A 21,282-nucleotide genomic window follows, 5' to 3' on the forward strand; every position below is an offset into this window, starting at 1 on the left:
TGTTGCACATGTCTTCTCGTTGCTTTTTTCATTACCTTTGACAAATGATTTCAGGGCTCTTACTGCCTGTCAAATTAGGGTAATGAGAAGGAGCAAATGGATTTTTAAGTTTGTTTTAGTGCATTCTTCAGGGAACAGAAGATCACTAGAATTTGTGGGTCATGGTAAAGGTTAGAAAGCATACAGCTGCAGAGGAGAGACAGTCTGCTCTGGTCTCTGCACAGAGACTACAGGGGCAGGCTGGCGGCCAGAATGAGCCATAAAAATAACTAATGGATTAGCTCTCTGAGGCTTAAATTGGTAAAGTAAGAGAACACGGAGCTGTTTACATATGTTCACTAATGAAAGCAAAATGTTTTGAACATTTCTGATATAACTGTGTTAAAATGTTTGGAAGAAATTTAACATTTTGTAATTCTTCATAATGTGATTTTTTTTCTCCCTTCTGTTACTACTCTGTCGGAATATAGTGACGCTAACGGAATTTGATAACTCTGACATAATTTATATTGCCACTAGTAAGATTCATCAACCCATTCCAATAACCGGTGAGGAACAGAAGGTAGATACTCTCCTATGATAGAAGTCTCTTGCTGATTTGAGCATTTCATTTTGTCTTATCAGATAGCAAAAATGGAAAGGAGTGGGGGTACCCACAAAGATGCTGCAGAAAGTTTGAAGTAGGCATGTGTTAAAGAATCTTGCATCAGAAAACTGATTCAGAGAGAAAAAGGCGCAGCTTACACACACCAGGAACAATAGATTCTACATTTTTTTCCTTAACATAACCACACAGTAAGGTTCAGATGGTGGCAGCAAATACTAGCAAATGAACTGCATAGTCCATATTATATTCTAATATCAAAAAGGTACACAAGCATGAGTAGCATCTAGCTAAAATACTTGTTTTCAACGTTTTCATCTAAAATAATAAGCTCACGAACCTCTGGAGGTGAAAGTGTGCTAGCCAATAGCCCTGAAAAATGACCAAAGAGATAAATAAAAATCCAGCTTTTATGTTAAACACAGTTAGCTGTAAAGTATTTACTAGAGTAAGAGATATGGAATCTTTCCGAACTCTTCATTTCTGTGGTTCCCAGACAATTTCTGTAACATTTCCTCCTCAAAACTGATACACTTATATAAAAGTTGGTTTTGCACTTTAATGGCTTGTTAGGGTGAATCTGTTTTAGCAATGTTAATGGCAAATGCAAAGTATCTTTTCACATGTCTTGTGAATCTAGAAAGCATCTTTTCCCCATTTGTGTGCATAAGGATAAACTTTTATTTTCGTTTGTTGAATCTAACTAATTTGAATCCTCTTGTTCATTGTTGCTTACGTGAAATCATTGTTATTCAGTTGTTGGCTTTAAATTATGGCCGGATGTTTGCATACTGCTTTTTCTGTATGTTGCATACAAACAAACTGTTTTCTGTTGCAAACAAACTGATTTCTGATTACGCCATTCTAGGCTTCCCGGACCCTCAAGGGTGCCAGCTGCAGGCAGCAGTACCAAAGTCCAGGGGGCTTCTAACTTAAATCGGAGAAGTCAGAGCTTTAACAGCATTGACAAAAACAAGCCTCCACAATATGCAAATGGAAATGAAAAAGGTAAGTGATTAAATGTCACTAACTTTACTGTTCATAGGTAACATGCAGCAGGGGAAAAAACCCAGCCGTGACTAACATGGGAGTGAATAGAGTAATTAGACTTGATGATGAAGGACTAAGGAGATATGGCTCTAAACTAGACTTGTTGAATTGGGCTAAAATTTCAGAACTCAAAACTTTCAAGATGTTACAGTGATGGAGATGTCATTGGATGATGTCTCTGAAGTAAAAATGAATCCATATTGCATGCCTAAAATCCTGAGCCATATTCAAGTCCATTCATATCCGTAAGATGACTGCATTAATCTTCAGGGGACTTTGTATCTGAACCTCTAAAGAGGAAGAAGGTTTTTAGAATTTTCCATCAGAATATTACATTTGTCTGTTCCTTCAGGACCTTACCTGGTAGATGCAAGTCTGAATAGGGCATTGGAAATTAAGCCAGATTTAATGAAATTTTGCAGGGATTTGAATTCAGTATTCGTATTTTATTTTCTCCTTTAAATATGAACTGCTATTTTGCAAACAAACTGAGCTCCCTGGGTCCTTCTATTTCTCTCATATCTGACACCATTTTCTTGGAAAATGTCCCTCTTCAGGCTTTATCTCAGAAAAAGAATAATGTAAAAATTCAACTTTCTGAGTTGTGTAACTAATCCAGCCCCCTTTCCCCTTTCTTTCTCCCTTTGTGTAATGAACAGCATTTTATTCATATCTCTGGGTTAGAATACAGTTGAAAATGATACAATATACATAGTACCCGTTTGCATCCTTGGGGTCTGTGGGAGGAACAAATATGCAGTGAATGTTCTTCATCCAAGCAACAGGCAGCTATCCAGATTTTTTTTACAAAATTCTGATGAACACACTTTGCCCCTAGCTGTATCTGAAGCTATAAAACTATCCTTTCAATAGTTATTTCTTTATTTTTACTATCAGGGCTGAATGTTTTAGATAGTTCTGTAGTGGAATTTATTTTATCAAGGACTTGTTTATGGCAAGATATACAGACTAAAACTAAAAAGAGATCAGAGTATAAACTGAGCAGACACTATAGAGTTCACAAATACGATAGTGAAGTTAAGAAGTAGGAGATGTGGCTGCTCGAGTGAAGGTATGTACAGTAGTTTAGGTTTTAGAATTGCATTGTAATGTCATCATAAGTTTGCTACTGAAATATGCGAAAGAGTGAAATGATTCAAGGTGAGACGTGCTTGCAGATATTAATATCCTTGGCTCGTTACTTGGAAGGTGTCTTTGATCTGCTAAGGTTTGTGTTGCATTGCACATTTACATGGCTTTTTGCATGATGAATTTCTTTACTTTCCCATTTCTTCACAGCAGAGAATGAGAACCTTGATGAGATTTTTAGTGAAGTCATCACTTGCAAGAGGACAGGGTGGCTTTGTTTGTGTATAATCATGCAATTCATTTTACAGGATATAGAAGATGTAATGTTGCATAAATATATTTAGTACTGTATTTTAGATATTTCTGTCTGCTTTTTTTCATTCTTTCAAAACAGCAGACTGGATGGAAAAACTTTGATTTTTACGTGAGAACAGTATGTATATAAAGCAGAAGTTAATGAGAAGCTGACTACTGTGAATGTAAGGATAGTGAAGTGACTTTTTTTATAATATGCTAAAAGAACACATGAAAAAATATGTTTGAATCTACCATATTATTTCTTTGCCTAAAGAGAAAAACAATTGCACTATGCTATTTTTCAGATGTAATTATTACACTGACTAATTTTGAATATTACAATGACATTTTCAAATAATTTTTTTTTAAACTGAGGACGTTCTCTGACCTGAATTTTTTTGAAGAAACTGTTTTGAAACAACCCCCAAACCTCACAATAATAGTAGCAATAATAATAAACACCTACCTCTTTAGAAGTGTAGCAGTATACCTTGAACAACTGACTTGTTCACAGGTCACAGTGCAACACACATGAAAGTTGTATTTAAAATTTTCCTTCTGCCATAAATACTTGCAGCAAGTTAACTTAATGTTAACAGCTCGTGTTGAATGGATATGCAGTCCAAGCACACTGATTTCTGAGACTTGCATCATATAATGCGTAGTTTATAATTCTGCATTTAGTGCTGCATAAGCTGAAGCAGAAGAAGAATCATTCTGCAGTATGTAAATAGCTATTAGAACTTGGGACCTTCAGACCTCTTCAAGGTCAGACCACTTTTGATATATTTTTCTCTGCTGTACAACTTCCTCTTTGTGCTGTAAAGAGACCTCAGAAAAGATATATAGCATAAGGGTGTTTTATCCAGTTATATGTAATATTTGAAATTCAGTTGCTGTATAACATAGTTTCCAACTCAGTAACAGTAAGGAATGGATATGCAGTCACAGACTTAGAAGAGACCTGAAAGTGATCAAAAATAAGATCTGATCTGGGTCTTTTATTTAGTATTCCGCTAATGTTAACTCTTAGGAGAGTTTCTTAGGGAATAGTTCGCTCAGTAAGAAATCCTAGCTCTCCTGAAGCCAAAGGAGCATTGCTATTGATGCAGGACAGCCAGGATTTCACTTATGGACCCCCTCCGTAGCTGTGATACAGGTGACTTAATGTAGCTGTGATTAAAACAGAAATAAAGAATACACCAAAACAATAAGCACGTCATGAGTTGAAACTCATCTGTGCATCTTTAGTGAGCTGATCCTTTTTTTTTTGCTGGACGTTACAGCTTATGGATGGATTTCAAAGAACACATCTGTTTCCCAGGTCACGTAGCATTCATCTGCTTCTGACTTAATAAAATGAAGAGGAAAATAATAGTACTTTTATTCTGAAACTATTTGAATAAAGTAGTTACTCACATTGGTAGTGAGATGGATACCTATGGCATGTTGAAACTAGCAAAGAAATAATATTCTAATTCAAACTGAGATGAAAAACAAATATTTACATTTTAGAGCTTAGAAACACTGTATCTGAACACGGATAAGGACCTCTGTGTCATGGAGTTTAATTGCCTGCTATTTGATATAGTCTTATAATAGAAAATGCTGTTCATGTGCCATCCAAACTCCGCTATTTTGCCCATGTTAACCCTAAGAAACCCTGTTCTAGAACCCCCTTTTCTGATGGTTGCAAGTTATTATTAATCTGCAGCCAGTATACATATCTATTGCTCCTTTGTTCACAGTTGTTCTGGTACCAGTATTTTGCCGGTTGTTCCTGGAGTTGTTCCCCTGCTGTGCTAAAAAGGGGCAGCTACAGTCTCATGAACGGGATTTTACCCGATCGAACAAGCTGAGCTCTTTCAGTCTCATTAGATAGACTTCACATTCTTCTAAACATCCTCTTAGCCCTTCCTTATAACTCTCTTCCATTTTATATTAACCTTTTTAACGTGAGTGACTGAAAATTACCTATTCTAATCAGGGTACCTGGTATAGCGGTATTAATATGTTTCTCCTAGAAATACCTTGCCTGCTACAGAATATCTAGAAGAATGTCAATACCTAATTATGCTCCAACTTGGGCGCTGTTATCCTAGAGCACCTGCCTTCTCCAACAACACAGTGTGCACAGCAGGTCACAGATAAGAAGACAGAGGAAGCTGATAAAAGATCCAGCCCAAGTTTAACCTCTTGCACGGCCTTTGTTTGTGCAACTGCCTGTGAAAAAGAGACTTGAAAATGTCCCTTCTGTTACCATGTTCTTGTTAGCTTCTGGTATAAATTTGTCTCTGTGTTGAACACCTGATGGTGTTGCTGTTCGACCTTCCCAGAGTAGATTGGTCTGAGCCCTGAGGCAGAGAGCCCTCAGGTATAATCCCAAATTGTTTTCACCGAAAGCTGATTGTGCATTTCCAGAATAGGCCCTAAAGACAAGCCCATCTCCTCATAACATTTAACTTACAGAAATATGAAATCCTCATCAGAAGATTCACTATGCTTCAAAATTACCACAAGGTGGGGACAGATTTTGTGTAATGAACAGGTGCAGAAAGCAATGAAAGACATACTGTTTCAAGTAACACATTTGGGCTGGGAGGAGGAAGTAAATCTTTTTGTTCCTCTTCTTTAAACATACAGACAGAGACTCTGCGTGTTACTTGGGAACATCCAGCCCGTCTTCCTTGCAGGTACATTAAGGATCCCCTTTGAATTGAAAATTAAAGACAAGTTAACGTTCTCAATCTAGTTGTAACTGTTCTGATGCTGTTTGGGGTTTGTGACACAAGCATCAAGTAAGCGCTGGTAGTTCCAGGCACCTGTGGTTTTTGCTATATATGTAGTAGAACAAGCTGTTGATGAAACAGTAAAACCTCTTCTTTGTACTTTTTTTTTTCTCCGTGAGCTTAATATTATATAGCAGGAAATATGGCCAGGCTTACATTCTTCTTTTTCAGCAGAACTCTTTTCTTTGAAGTAAAATTAATAGCCTGAATACATACTGATGTACCAGAGTTAATACGACAGAGTGTAGTGGCATCCTGCTGTTCACAGATTGTTTCGTATATTTAGCATTAGATTTTGCATATTCTTGCGGTGAGTTTTCTTCTGCAAAACTATTGTGATAGCTAGACCCCAGTCCTCTTGTGTCACTGAGGCATGCTTGGTGCAAGACAAGACGTGTACAAGAAGGTCCTCGCACACACCCAGTCCTGGGCTATCAGCCACAGGGCTGATCCCAGGGATAAATTAAAGAAGTCTAAAGGCTGCAGGGTAATTTACAACAGCTGTTGCTGGCCCCAGGCTCTGTGCCAAGATCTGAGGCTCACCAGAAAATGATAGGGGCCCAGCCACAGCTCCTGCCTTGGTTGCAAGGAGGCAACAGCTTGGCAGCAGCCTGGCCAAGGGGCTGTCCTCATCCACTCTGCTATTTAGCAGTCTCAAAGCAGCTCTATTTGTGTGGTGCACCCGGTGCTACCTGCAGCGCTGGGAATAAGCCATAACCTCACCTGCCCAAAGAACGCTCAGAGGCCAGCCTTATTCATTAACGCTTCCTTGCATAGTAATAACTGGACCCAGCAGAGCTTCTTGAAACCTCCTGTGAAGGTGAACTGAGCTGATTTACCTCTATGGGTTTGCAGATCAGGCTGAGGACCTCACAAAAAATTTAGGGTGGATGGAATTATACAGCATCCGTCGCAGATAGAAATGATCAGTCTGCTAGAGTACAGGTGTTAATAATGTTAAGCAAGTAAACACTGCTACATTTCTCCATTGTGTTACTCTTGCTTTCTCCATTGTGTTACTCTTGCTTGGGTCTTTTATTTTTCAGCTAGGACTTCTCATTTAGAAGAGTAGATTATGCTGTCCTTCTGTTCTGTTTTGTTAAAGAAAAACTAGTTCCCCTTCCAGAATGCTCAAAATCCTTCCTTTCCTATGCACACTAGTGGCCCTCAGGCTTTCAGGTTGGTAGAGCAATTCTTGTTATGATCTTAAGACTGGGACTGCAAAAATAAAAATTATAAGTAACTGCAAACTCTATGCTGAAGGAAGAAATGTCCTTTAGTGTCCTTATCCACTGTATTATTTAGACAGGGGGTCTCAAGGTATGACTTTGGCCTCATGCATGCACATAACAGATCAAGCACTCTTTTTTGGCATTACTGTATTTCCATTGCATGTTTCATAGGCTTTCCTGTAGCACTGGAATTGATGTAGTTTAGAAGGCTTAAGCCTAATTTGTTGGCAGTCCTGAGACTCTGAATGGCAAGACAAAACAGATATACTGAGAGAAAATGTCATCTGCAGAAACAGTTATGTACCACATATTTAATTGCCGTTGCCACTTCATTTCTCTGGTGCTCCAGATTAATAGCATTTAGATATTCAGATACGTCTTGGAAATGTGAGCTTCCCAACAGAAGAGCTTAACCCTTTCATGCATTAATCCATTTTGCTTGATAAAACTAGAGAACTTATTTGGAAAACATGACTTGTCAATCAGCATAGTGTCAACTGTATTCATTATTGTAGAAAGAGTCTTACTCTCATACAGGCTCAAGATTCACAGTAATTCCTACATGCTGCAAAAGTACTAAAGGTACTAGAGCAATGTCAATGAGCCTTCTGTACCTACCTGATATTCAGGTCCAAAATACCTACCATTGCCGTATCGTTGCCGAGGAACTGTGCACTGTGATAAGTTCCTGAAGTCATCTACTAATGTTTGTTAGCCTTAGTTAATAACAAGAAAACATAGTGAGCAGAAGGCAAAATGAAATTAGGTATTTTGGAGCCCAAACAGGTGCTTACATACACTAGCCATTTTTTGCTTTTATGAACATTGGTGGTATTTTGCCTTTAGTACAGGTGTATCCATTTAATTTTAGCATTACTCAGTCCTCCCTTTGCCCCCAAAAAACAACTGTGTAGCACATATTTTGCTTTTGCTAAATATCAAAAAGAGCTTTGTCTGAGATTTCTTTTTTCTTCCAATATTGCATTTTTTTCTTCCAGTATCCATATCTCCGTGGTTTATTATTAACAACTGATGGGAAGACTTTTTCATCACGCAATAGAGACAAAATCTTTAAATTGGAAGGTTTAATTTGAGTAATGAAATGGTTACAACAAAAACGTCTCGAGGCTTTCCTGAATTCTGAGAGAGAATGCAAAAATACCACAATGATGGGAAAGAAAAAAGCATTTTTGATTGGCATCCTGTATGTTTATTGTAACCATGCACATGTGAATTTTGTTTGTTATAAATCACATTTCCACTGATTTGTGAAAGTTCAGCTATAATGGTGTTTTTAGTGCAAGATGAACATGGTGTCACCTTCAAGCAGGAGAAAGGAGATGAACGGTACTGTTGCCATAGTATGATTCTTTCTCTTTTTTTAAGCAGATTCACCAAAAGGCCCTCACCCATCTGCAGGCATGAATGGAAATGTGCAGCATCCCACCAGCAGTGGGCAGCAGCAGGTCTCTGCCATACCCTCTCCAAGTGCCAGCAAGCCTTGGCGCAGCAAATCCATGAATGTCAAACACAGCGCAACCTCTACCATGCTGTCTGTGAAGCAGCCTAGTCCTGCAACCTCCCCTACTCCATCTTCAGACAGGCTCAAGCCACCCCCTTCTGAAGGCGTGAAACCCCCTTCGTCTGGACAAAAATCTATGCTGGAAAAATTCAAGTTGGTTAACGCTAGGACTGCTTTAAGACCTCCTTTGACACTAAGCTCAGGACCCAGTGACAGTGGGAGAGAGGATGATACCTTTTCAGAGTGTGGTGAGATGGATGTTTTAAGCAGTGGGGTGAACAGTGGTGGCTCCACAAGTAGCAGTCCTAAAGTATCACCGAAATTAACCCCTCCGAAAGCTGGAAGCAAAAATCTCAGCAATAAAAAGTCTTTGCTACAGCCAAAGGACAAAGAGGAAAAGAACAGGGACAAAACTAAAGTTTGCACTGAGAAAACAGTCAAGGAAGAGAAGGACCAGGTCACTGAAACATCTACAAAGAAGAGCTCAAAAATTGCAAGCTTAATCCCAAAAGGGAGCAAGGCGACAGCAGCCAAGAAAGAAAGTTTAATACCGTCTTCTAGTGGGATCCCAAAACCTGGATCTAAGGTACCAACAGCGAAGCAGAGTGCTTCGTCTGCATGCACAGGAAGTAAGGAGGCTGAAAAACTGAGGACTACAAAAGGAAACCAGTCCCAACCAGCAACAAAATCTCAACTTACTGAGAAGGCTTCACCTTCCTATGGTCTTACTTCCTCTGAAGGAAAAGAGTCTAGCCCGGCTCTTACCCCTGGCTCCTCAGCAGCTCTTTCGGTCTCAGTGGCTGCAAACAGCGGACAAGTAACGGGAAATGGCATTGTCCAACTTCCTCAGCAACAGCAATACAGTCACCCAAACACTGCCACAGTAGCTCCCTTCATTTATAGGTAAGGTCGCTAAAGCAAATTGGTTTTGTTATCATTTAGAAAAGACAGAGCTACAACTGATGGAGTAGTGGTGGATCACACTGTGATGTTCTTATCTGCCAGTTTATAGATTCTATTGCAGCATCGCACACAGTTTTTTAGTACTGTGTTTTAATCAACATTACTTTGTGAATAATTTCTTCTAAGAGCACTGAATCTGTACCTTACCCAAAAGCAATCCATTGTAAATATCTGCCATTTAAAATTCAGGATATTTTGATTGGAAATATGAATCACATGATACATTCCCTGTGCTGTTGTTGAAAGGTCACAGCTGAGTCAGGTTTCCAGTGAGAATACTCTTGTTTGCAATATAAAACCCTCAACATTTATTTGCCAATATTCAATAATATTTGCTTAAAATACACTATTTTCTTAAAGAATCCTAAGACAAACTTTGCAGGAGTTTTCAGAGCATGTGACAGTACTAGCAGGCTATTATAGGAAAAATCTTGTACAAACTTTTGCAAATATTCACAAGTATTTCAGCATTTTGGGCAGAGGGAAAAGGTTGTGGCTCCAAGTTCCCTTTTTTTTTTTTCTTCCTTATACATGAACTAGGTATATATTAGCTCCACAGAGGCAGTTAATTTTTACAGGTGATGCAAACTCTTCTGATGGCCAAGGCTCTGAGAGAGAAGAATGAAAGGTTAAATGCATCAACCTTTGTCTGAATTTGTTTTGCTGTATGATAGAGCAGCCGAGGAGAAACTGAGAGATTTCATTGTTACACAGTGGAGAAGATACAGTAAGTGTAGAAAGACTGGCAGACTGATTTGACTAATGATTTCAAATGTCAGCTATTGGAGGGCTTTAGCTACAGTTGTGGGCAAATTTAACATCCGATAAAATGACAAATATATTATTAAGTGAAATATGCTGGCAGTTTTTGTAAGTGAGTAAGTAGTACTGTAGATAATCTTGGCTGGAGATTAAAGAGGCGCTGAAGTAGGCTCAGAGGAAGTGTATCTGTCATTACACACAACTAAACATAACTTCTAAACCAATGTGGATGAGTGATAAACTGTTTAAGTTAATTCTGAACAAAAGCAGTTCTGAAAATTGTATGGGAGAGGAAAATGGCACAATATAGTATATATTTGTTCCAATATGCAGTGGATAGCTTTTTGGATTTCAAATAAACGTATCACTGAATGTACTTAATATATGTATTTCTTAAAAATTAGTTCATGATCTGGAATAATTTAAGTGATACAGATGATTTGCACTGTGGTACATAGGATGGCCTATGTATGTGTTAGTGTGCATACACATGGAGAGAAAGAGAGGCTATGCTTTGCTCTCAGATGCCTGTGCTATTTAATGGCAATTTTGCCACTCATTGATGCCATTTCATTGCATGGTGGAGATATCTTATCGTTCTTCTAAGCTTCATCATGAAGCAGAATGTATTTGGAATTTCAAAAGGAGATAGAAGCATGCATCTTCCTCTAAAATTTGGTATTAATAATCATGCTTTTGCTTCAAACAAACAGCGAAGGGCGACTGCATTTGAAGTTAAATCTTGCATGAAAATAAAAGTCTCAGAGCCAAAGTCTGATCTCAGAACACTCTAAACCCAGAGTAATAGACTGACTTTGATGAGGTTACTTCAATGTGTATTTGTGTAACTGAGAGCAGAATCTGACCCACACATGCCTTACAGCTCTCCAGGGCTTTATAATAGTAGACAATGCTTTCATAAAAGAATATAAATATAGCCTAACCAAGGATAAAATATCCATATTTCCAGAGTCAGCAGATTTATTTTTGTGGGTATGCGGCAAGTAAAAGCTTTCATGAAGCTGAGGTACTATATTTACATTTTCTCACTCTGAAACATAACTATTTTCTCAGAAGTCACCACAACTTATACAGAGAATTTTCAGGTATGCTTGTTAGCTGCTAAAACAGCTTTATAGATTGATGAGTTAATAAATTAAAGTGGCCGTTCAGTCTGTCTTTGTACAGCTAGAAGGATTGCCTAGGTCCAGCAAATTTGCGTTGCATTCCTCAGAAAAGTTTCAGTATAATTCAGTAAAAACACAATACATTTTATCCAGAATCCTGCATAGTTCTGCCAAATGCTATACACCACTGTGATCGTTTTAAGCTGTTAACATGAGGAAAAGTAAGCTGATATTTTTTCTGGTTTGTCACTATTACCTGCAGATATATATTTTGCAATGGGTGATTATTAGCCAAGAGGATAATAAAGTAGTTTTGTGAGTAGAAGCAATCATTCCAAAGAGTTTCTCTGAGGCACGTATGTTGCTTGAACACAGAGTTTAATGCTGTAGCAGTTCTCAGCACTCATGTTTGCAAGGAGTTGTAGATTTTTAATAATGGGTGCTAGGTAGAAAAGAATATTTCACTGCAAGGGGCTGAAATGATATATTGGACTGTGCAGCTTTGCACTCTTGGCGCATGATCCCTATCTGATATCACATTATATTTATGCCTCTTAAACACCACGGCATGGAAATTCATATGGGATTACCACTTCTCTTCAAAGATTAGTGGCCACAGTCAGAGTTGCATTTGAAGTTACCTATCTTAATCGGTATAATTTGAATTCTTCCATCCTCCTCAGTGAGTGATTACTTATTTTCAAATGTATATTTATTTATTTTCAATTACATAGTAATTGAAATTTACATTTACAATAATCTACAGTCCCGTACGTGTCACCTCTGAACTTAACTGCAGGGTCTAACTGATTTAAGGGAGACTAAAGTAAGTGTAATTTAGTTGCCAGAGAACTTGATGAGAGAGAGAGAGAGCAGGAAAACTATCTACAAGGAAGGTCTAAGAGAAGGTCTAATTATTTAAAGTAGACTAGCCACTACTTTAAATTATACATTCTTTTACACAGGCAGAATTAGAGAAAGATGCAAATTGCACCATTTGCCAGGTCCCTTGGGCAAATTGGCCATAGAATTTAGTTGCCTTCCTAGCGCTGCTTAAATTTCAGATGGAAAAGAGTAACACAGAGACTTAGTGCTTACTAGGTTACAGGGGAGACAGGGAAAGAAGAGGCATTAATGAAAAAACATGTCTGAATCTTTCTCCTAGAATCTTAGCAGAAGAACAGTGGGGGCAATTAACATTTGTTGTGGATTTGCTCGTATACTAAAGGACTATTTCAGAAGGAGAACATTGAGTTATAGTCAATTTTAAAATAACTGGAAGCTTATATTGCAGTTCAGTTTTATTTTATGCACTCCCCAAGTAACTGCTGTGGGAGGAGAGTGGGTCTCTTTTCCATTGTTAGACTGGAGAACCTGCAGTGTTTAAATCCCACGGCGTGCAGTGCTCAAGAAGTGCTATTGCCTAAAATGCTGAAAAGCACAGAAGCTGCTGCCCAGAATGAGGTGACCACTCATCACCTTGAGCTGTAGATCTGCACTGTACATCAGTTAAATTTCATTCCTTCAGCTAAATTTGTAGAGTAATGAGGGAGACATCTGGAAGAGGTTTCAGCACTGTCTGAATTTAGACCTTTTAGAGGGAATGCTCTTTCAGTGTCAATGCCAGACTAGAAAAGCCAGGTTGGCAATGCTTTTGTCCCAACAGAATAAGAAACCGGTGACTTCAGCTACCTAATAGGTGGTAGGGAGAGATTGGAGCCAGTTTCTTCTTAGCAATGCATGGTGATAGGATGAGAGGTAAAGGACGTAGGTTACAGCATGGGAAATACTGATTAAATGTAAGGAAAAATGTTTTCACCATGAGGGTGGTCAAACACTGGAGCAGGTTGCCCAGAGAGGTTGTGGAATATGTCCTTGGAGGTGTGCAAGACTGGACTGGACAAGTCCTAGAGCAAGCTGATCTAACTGGATCTGCTTTGAGCAAGAGACTGGACTCGATGGCCTCTAGAACTTCTTTCCAATCTAAATTGTTTGAGAATTTTATGATGACTCAAGTATTTGCTCAACAGAGGCAGAGAAAGGAAATGCCAGTATAATAAGCATATTGCCAGGTATTAAAGACTTTTTCCTGTTGCTTTTCCCATTTGGTGATTGAAACACATTTCTTACTGGGCCGTAGGTTCATGGGTGTATGGGAACTGCACAGCTGTGACAGATGGGAAGGAGGATATTGTATGGTTCTACCTCTGGAGGCACAGTGAGATTCAATTCCAGCTGCCTGTTCAGGATGTTTATATGCTGGCTTAGGGAAAAAAATTAAACTACTTTTCAAGGATCTTAAAAACGCAGCATCTGCAGTGATTGCGGAAGCCATAGTTGTGTCCAGTGTTGTTAATTAGAAGCTAATTCTGATTGATTGTGGAGTTAATGTTAAGTTTTCAGTAAAATATATTCTGTCAGTTAGTTGTGTTTGTTAATAATAGATTGTTCTGCTAAACATATTGCAACTCTAAAAATGTGATGATTCAGTTCTGCTGCAGTGCTTCCTTGGTTTCCACTATTTACATTGCTATTGTGAAGTTAAAACAACAGTCACCACCAAAATTTTGCAATGGTAGCTAGCAATAAACATTGCCACCCACCAGTTCTGCTTGCAGCAAAAACAGCATTTAGAAAAATCCTCACATGTTCTTATCCTTGATTTACAAGCAATTGTGAAAGCAGAGTTTCCAATCTAGAGTTTTGGGCTTGAGAGGTAGGAAGAGGGACAGTAAGAGAAGAGATCATTAGAAATGCATACTTGATTCATGCTGAGTTAAAACCTTAGCCTGATAATTCAATTGTTTGCTGTTTATTATCTGAAGTTATTCTTTCAAATTGTCACACAGTCAAGTGTGGCCTTGTCCCTTTGATTAAATAATCAATCAAATATAGGATACAAGACTAAAAAGGATATTCTCAGTCTTGTTCAGTCTTCTGCTGTTGCAGGCAACCATATAATCCATTCATAAACAACCTAGCTTCATTTTAAACTAGTTATTCCTCAGTATGCCAGTGGGAAGGTTCCTCCAGAATCTCACTCACTTCATTGTTAGAAACCGTTTACAACCCGCGCACTGAGATTGCATCCATTTATTATTTTGCTAATATGGTTCTGTAACCTAAAAAGCTGTTTCCTCTCTTTGCAACTGCTCTCTTTAAAGATGCGAGGGAATAATCATATCCCCTTTCTTCTCTTTTGCGGGGCTAAGCCAAATCATCTCTTTTGTTTCCTTTTAGTCCTAAGAGTCTCTTCCTCCCCGTGATCATCCTAGTAGCCCTTCTCTGCAGCTGTTCCCAATTTAAGTCACGTCTTGAACATGGGTGATCAAACTGCTCACATTCCAGATGTGGTCCTGCCAGTCTCCTACAATGACAGTGATACGCATTCAAGACAGCTGCACCTCGGAGAGCTGTTGGGGGAAAAAAGCAGCATATTCATCTGATATCTTTTGGAATGTCGAGTAATAACCAACAAATCTTTGATGTTATCTGTGTTTATCAAAGGTTGGCTATTTCGTTAGAGACAGGAAATTACTGACTGTGTTAAAGACATTTTTAAGTAGTCTTCCAAATTCTATTCTTAATTATTCTTGTGCAGGCTTATTTTAATCAAATTGAATGAGCTTGCGCAGGTGTGACTGAGAGCAGGATTTGTGCTATTAAGCATGTTTTATGCTCTTACAAATAGGTAGTATATAACTCCGTGGGTTGGGAATAAATATATTCTCTGATTACCATGATTAAAATCGAAAGCAGATTGTCCTGTTTTCATGGCAGTTGCTTAAATTAACCTGCGCTGCAGATGCGCAGCGCTGTTAGAAATGTCAACAGGGGAGCTCTGACTATGCTGAAGTTCTCTTCACTTTCCTTCATGTCAAGAGAGGGATGCAAAGATTTTAATTATCTTTACAGGCAGCGGGTTATGAATGGACAGAGGGTCATTCATTAGGGCCAATATGTAAGGTTAATGAGAAAATCCTTTAATTTTCTGCGTCCTTGCCTGGAGCTTAATCTGTGCTGAAGTCCTGGAGAGATCGCTTGACGCGTTCATAGGATTAATATGGCCCACAGGAAAAAGCAAAAGCAGCAGAATAGGGGAAGGCAAATCTCACCATATCACTTTCCCCTTTTTCTAAATGGTTTAGCTAAGCAGCAAGACATCTACATGCTTGATCCCGTGGATCTCATCCTGTGAGAGGCTTAGCGCAAGGCAGCCCTGTGTTTTAGGCCCTCAATCTATACCAGCTCCCCCTTGCTCCCCTAGAGCTGGGGAACCTCTAGTTTTGCTTGGAGGCCTTTCACCCCTAGACCATTCCCAGCCCATCCAAGCTAAGATGGACTCCAGAAAAAAAGAGCAGGACCTTGACCTCCAGGCACTAAAGGGCAGAGCTCCTGTGGAAGTGCTGGCTGCCGGCAGCCCCCTGGAGACCTGGTAGGAGAGGGGCCCGTTGTCAGCGTCCTTGTGGGGGTACCTCCAGCAGGGCCCTATCTGCTCTGTCAGGCCTCACTCAGCTGTTATTGTTCCTCCCCCCTCTAGAGCAAGTGCCTTTTGGCCCATCTCTTCCGGAGTAAATAGCCATTTTCTCACATACTCCACTGTAAGCAGAGCTCACGCTGCTGCAACATCCGTAATCTTCTGTGGAATTTCTGTTGTCGCCTCCAATAATTAGAATCATTGATGTTTTCCCCGAATTAAACATAAAAACACTGAATGAAGTCAGTACAGCAGTTTCTTTGTTATTTGTTTTGATAGCAAATCAAATTTATTTCACATTGTCTTTACACTTTTAAGTTTGAAGTAAGATGAAAGAGACATTTCACGTTCTTAGATCTGTTATTTCAGGCTGCCTGTAAATTTAAGAAAACCATATCGCATTTACATTTGGTTTGTGTTTCCAAGGTTTTCTTTCCAGTATTTAAATCAAACATTTTAAAATTGTTAGCATTATATGATTATTATTATTCTATATTTATCCTTTAAGGCTTAGATTCTAATGCCATCTTAGGTCCCAGAAGCTGGATTTTGTGCTGCAATTAACCCCACACGTCAGATTTACAAATTTGAATGGAAACCTTTACAAGTACCTCTTCTCACAGTATTTTATCAACTTCCATTCCTGGCTATAGCTGCACCAGGTTTTTGAAAATGAAACAAATGAAAAGAGTGAAGAAAGGAAGAGGGTTCTAACTGGTATTTGCCGTATCTCTAAAAGGTTCTATTTGATCTTGGGCAAGCAGAGATGTGAACAAGTGAAAGCTTGTGCTCATCGTTACTCTTAAGTAAAACAGATTGACCCGTCATTTGTAATTTTACTTAACTGTTGTAAAAGCACTCCTTTGTACTCTTGTACTCTTATTCTTGTGGGGAAATCTAGTCCTTTTAAAGTAAGCATCTACATTTCCTCACAATCAGTGGAGAATTAGGTATTTGCCACTCTTTATCGATTGTATAGACAATAGCCAATGGCAGAGGGCAATTCAGATCATCCGAGTACTGTGTTTACCTTTCCCATTTGCTATATAATGAATCAGTACAGATGTTGGGTGTTGGCAGCCAGCTGCGACCCAGACCACTTAATCCTTTTTTGGTGGTAGATGTCCAGATAAACAGGAATTGATCCTTTTTTGGAAGACAGCTTACTTACAAGGCTTTTAATCATTCAAGGAAGAGTTTGCATCCACCCTTCTGGCTGAACAATTTCACAGTCAGGAATACAGTAGGCTCAGAAGGAGAGCAGGCGAAAAGAATCCCTTTCCATTTCTACCCAGGGTGATCTAATGTAAACTCCATATACGTTTCATGGAGCGAGCCAGGAATACTTGAGTTGTACCCACCTAGCTGAGTGCTCTTACTACAGGACTGAAATCAGCCTACCCCTTTCCAGGTCTCCTCTTAGCTTTTCCAGTCTAGCTCTGGCTTCAGCCCTGGCGGCTTGGTGGCTTGGGTTCAATTAGAAGAGTGGAGACCACTTCGTTTACTTATTGGCCAATAATTAGTGCCTGCTTCTGGGATGTGGTTTTGGGCTGACAGAGTTTGTCCTGGGCTGATGGAGCACTAAGCTTCAGCGCAAAGCCCAGGGAGGAATACTCATGAGCGTTCATGGCCCCTTGAAGTTACTTTCAGTGGAAGTAGGTATATCCCTCATACGTTTTGATGATTTGAAGCAATATAGGAAAGCAGATTTGGAATATCCATGCATGCATTCGTCAAGGAGGACTTGAGCAAGCCCTTGTTACTTAGGAAGCTGTCCTGAAATGCCAAATTTAAAATTACATTCAAGGTAGTAGGACACAGTTATGCTTGCAGCACAAGCTGTGCTTATATTTTCAGTCCAATAGCGTGTGGCAGAGAGTAATAGCAGACCAGGACCTCTCCTGATACAAAAAGATACAAAAGACAATGCACCTGACCAGATATCACTTGTGTTCTAATTCTGTTTAAGTACAGTCAGAGTTAAACAGTTCTAATCAACAGATTCCGCAACAGTACTTGCTCCTTTGTATACACTTATATCTGTTCCCTCAGTTGCTTCCACGGCTTACTGAGCAAATCTATTCTATAAGTAACTCTTCAGTAAACATAACAATAGGAAAGTTATTTCATGAAAGAAGTTTCTGCAAAATTCATTTCAGAGTGAAGACACTGTTTTTATCTGTTGTTCTTATAAAATATGCACTCGGCACAAAGTTAAAGGCTTGCGTTTAGTTGGTCACTGGAAACGTTATGGTGAATTGGTTGAGCTAAGACTGTAATGTTTTAAAATCGGACATAAAATATTTTACTAGTTTTTGTAAGAATTCAAAAGAATGTCCGAATGTGTTACTCATATCAGTAAAGCCTAGAAGAACTTAAGCTCTAAGTGAAGACTTTTTTCTATTTTGTTTTGAAAGGTGGCTAGTGTTGCTAATTTTTTACACTAATCTATATATTCTTTTATTGTAAACAAATGCGGTACAAGTTGTTATTTAATGTCATCATGGTTCAACAGTTCCCATATAAGTAAGATGCTACAACTATTCCTTAGGAAGAGCCATTAATTGTGTTCCGTGTTTGTATTGTAAACATTATTTTAAAGTATTTTTTGCTACTTACCATTATAAAATAGCAAATAACTGTAGTCAAAAATGTGTGCACATTGTAATTTATCAATGATATCCATACAAATATACCATCACATAAAATATGGACTATTTGTTAGCAAGTGAATGGGAACGCTTTTATTATCACATTTCCTCACAGTTATATATATGCCTTATATAGAGGTATTATCAAAAGAAGCTGCACATAGATGTAAGTATCTGGGTAAGATTTTCATTGCAGCCTTGCATAACGTTCTTCCCACATGGCCTTTCTTGCTTAATATTTCAGCAATCAATTACTAGTTTTCATTTCCCGTATATATGTGCAGGAATGTAACTTAACCAATTGAAATAGATTCTGCCTCTATCTTGTTGACACCTCTTGCAGGGAAAAAGTAAAGAAACATGGCTCCAAATTTCCCAACTTAACTTCTGAGTTGTTCCTGAAGAGAGTGAATTCCTTGCAAATGTATGTAACTGGAGTCAAACTAACACAGTAAGAATGTGCCCTTCATGGTATTTTCACCATATGGCTTTTTCTGAGATGAGAATAGGAATAAGATTCTACTTTGAGCCTCAGTTAACATTTATTTACCTTAATACATGTATGATAATAATCAGTCTTCTTGCCTGATTTCAGAACTCTCTCAGAAAATGACAGTACCTCTTTACCACCTGCTGACTCCTGCACCAGTCCTACTAAAATGGATTTGTCGTTCAGTAAGACTGCCAAACAGTGCCTAGAGGAGATATCTGGTAAGTAACAGTAAGAACAAGAAAAGCCTCCGTTTTGCAACTGTGTACTACTTTATTTGCATCTCTCTCTTACCAGGAGCTTTGCAACGGGTTGAAATCATACTTCTGACCTCTATTTGTGAGTGGTATTAAATATGCAGAAAATTTGGGTCATGCGCAGTTAGAGTGTCCAATGCACAGTTCCTTTATCTAAACTGGCTTCTTCAGTTCAAATATGCTTTTCATCATTTTGCAGCAACTGGGCTTTCAGAAGATAGGATTTCACATCGTTGTTATTAGAGTCACACTGAATGCTCCAAGAAGAACGATGGAAAGTCTATTTTGTACTGTTTGACGTTGCGTGGCATTTAAGATCATCAAATTAAATCATAACATCAATATCGAGACATAAGTGGCATAAAATATATTTTGCTTTTGTAAATGAATCTAGATTCACAAAATGGGAAAATGAACAAGTCCTTACTGTCATACCATAGCTACTGCTAGAGCTAAGTTGCTAAAGGTTCTATTCGGGAATTCTTTGTAAACCTGGGGTAAAATTCCTATTAGGTTACAAACGTGAGAGGATTTTTTAAATGATATTGGAATCGTTTCTTTGAACTCAGCAGAGCCATGCTGATTTACATCAGCCCAGGATCTGGCCATAACTTCATCCATGGATGCAAAGCAAAATGTGTCACAGCTGACTTTCTCATCAGGATTAGATTGCACTGCAGGGTTGTGTGGGAGTACTTTCAAAGGAACTCTGCCAGAGCTGCTCTTTTTCTTTTTTCTTTCCTTTTTTTTTTTTTTAAAGTCAGCATGTTTATTCTTAATACCACTTTTACAAGAATAAAAGGTGAAATCCTGTTCTGCTGGATTCAACTGTAGTTTTGCCATTTTACTACAAGTTTTTAACATTCAAACAATTTATAACAAGTTATCTAGTTCTTCTTACACAGGATATAACTCACTGTAAAGCACTCATTTGACACATCAGTCTAAAATTATATCTCCACCAGAAGGAAGATCAGATGCCCAAGCTTTGTGAGATTGCCTTGGCATTTCAGCTGATTCATACTGAAATTGAGGTTTTGTTCCGCTTTGTGTTAGTCTCTTCAAAAATTGTCTAACAACCCTTATTTGCACAGGCAGCTTTATTATAAATACCTCACCTAAAACCTAGTGAAGGATTCTCTGGTGATGCCTGTTAAAATTATTTTATGATACTTCTTAAAGTAAAAAATCGTTTTGAATTAATCCAGAAATCAGGCTCATTGGCATAGTATATATGAAGAGTATAAACTGAAACACTTAAGCAGTTCAAAAGATACTCCCTGGAATTATCCACAGAGATGATGAAAAAAGAAATCAGTTCAGTACCTGCTGAAATGATCAAACAGGATATAATGTATCCTGGCCTTTTACTGTTCTGAACAGGAGTGGAACAACATCAAAAAGAAGAACATGGCATAAAGGGCACTAGGCATCAGAGATATTTCTAATCTGATTATTCAGACTCTGGCATTAGCAGTTGACTGACATAATAGGCAGCAAAGCAGAATCGCTGGGAAAATGTGGTGAATGTCTCATTGTATACAGAGGAAAACAGATGTGTGTCACTCATAATTGGCTGTTAGCAGCATAAAGAATGAAGGGATCAAACATTGCATTTGCTGAATAGATAGATTATTGTCTGAATTGGTGAGCTATCATTTAGGCATTGGTGATTTTATCATTGGTGAGCATTATGGGAAGAAATGATATGATGGCTATTCCGGAGAGTGTTCCATGATGTATTAGCCGTGAGAAGGGACAATTAAATTCTGTGATTCAGGAGGATCTTTATTCTGGTATGATAAAGGGATTATACCAGCAGTAACAAGGAAGTGTGCAAGGGTTGTTTCCTTGATACGGTCATTTATGCTCAAGGTATTAAGATAAGAGATGAATTAGGAGTTTCTTTCACATTGCTGTTATCTTTTCCTGAAATTTTCCATTTCTGCTATGGATGGGCATCATCTTTACA

At 38.5% G+C, this 21,282-nt stretch overlaps 1 protein-coding gene across 18 annotated transcripts in view; it reads left to right on the top strand.

Moving 5' to 3' along the window:
- The window catches only part of NAV3 (neuron navigator 3), a 552,459-nt gene that overhangs the window by 404,469 nt on the left and 126,708 nt on the right, over window positions 1–21,282 (top strand). For 11 of the 18 annotated variants that reach the window (XM_009669555.2, XM_068936171.1, XM_068936179.1 and 8 more), the window contains 3 exons: window positions 1,473–1,612; window positions 8,448–9,486; window positions 19,159–19,274. In XM_009669555.2, the coding sequence (XP_009667850.2) occupies window positions 1,473–1,612; window positions 8,448–9,486; window positions 19,159–19,274 (1,295 nt within the window). The remainder of the gene's footprint in view (window positions 1–1,472; window positions 1,613–8,447; window positions 9,487–19,158; window positions 19,275–21,282) is intronic. The other 7 variants (XM_068936188.1, XM_068936202.1, XM_009669552.2 and 4 more) reach the window with 1 other exon arrangement.

This window comes from Struthio camelus, chromosome 1, assembly GCF_040807025.1.
Source record: "Struthio camelus isolate bStrCam1 chromosome 1, bStrCam1.hap1, whole genome shotgun sequence".
In the NCBI taxonomy this organism is placed as follows: Eukaryota; Metazoa; Chordata; class Aves; order Struthioniformes; family Struthionidae; genus Struthio; species Struthio camelus.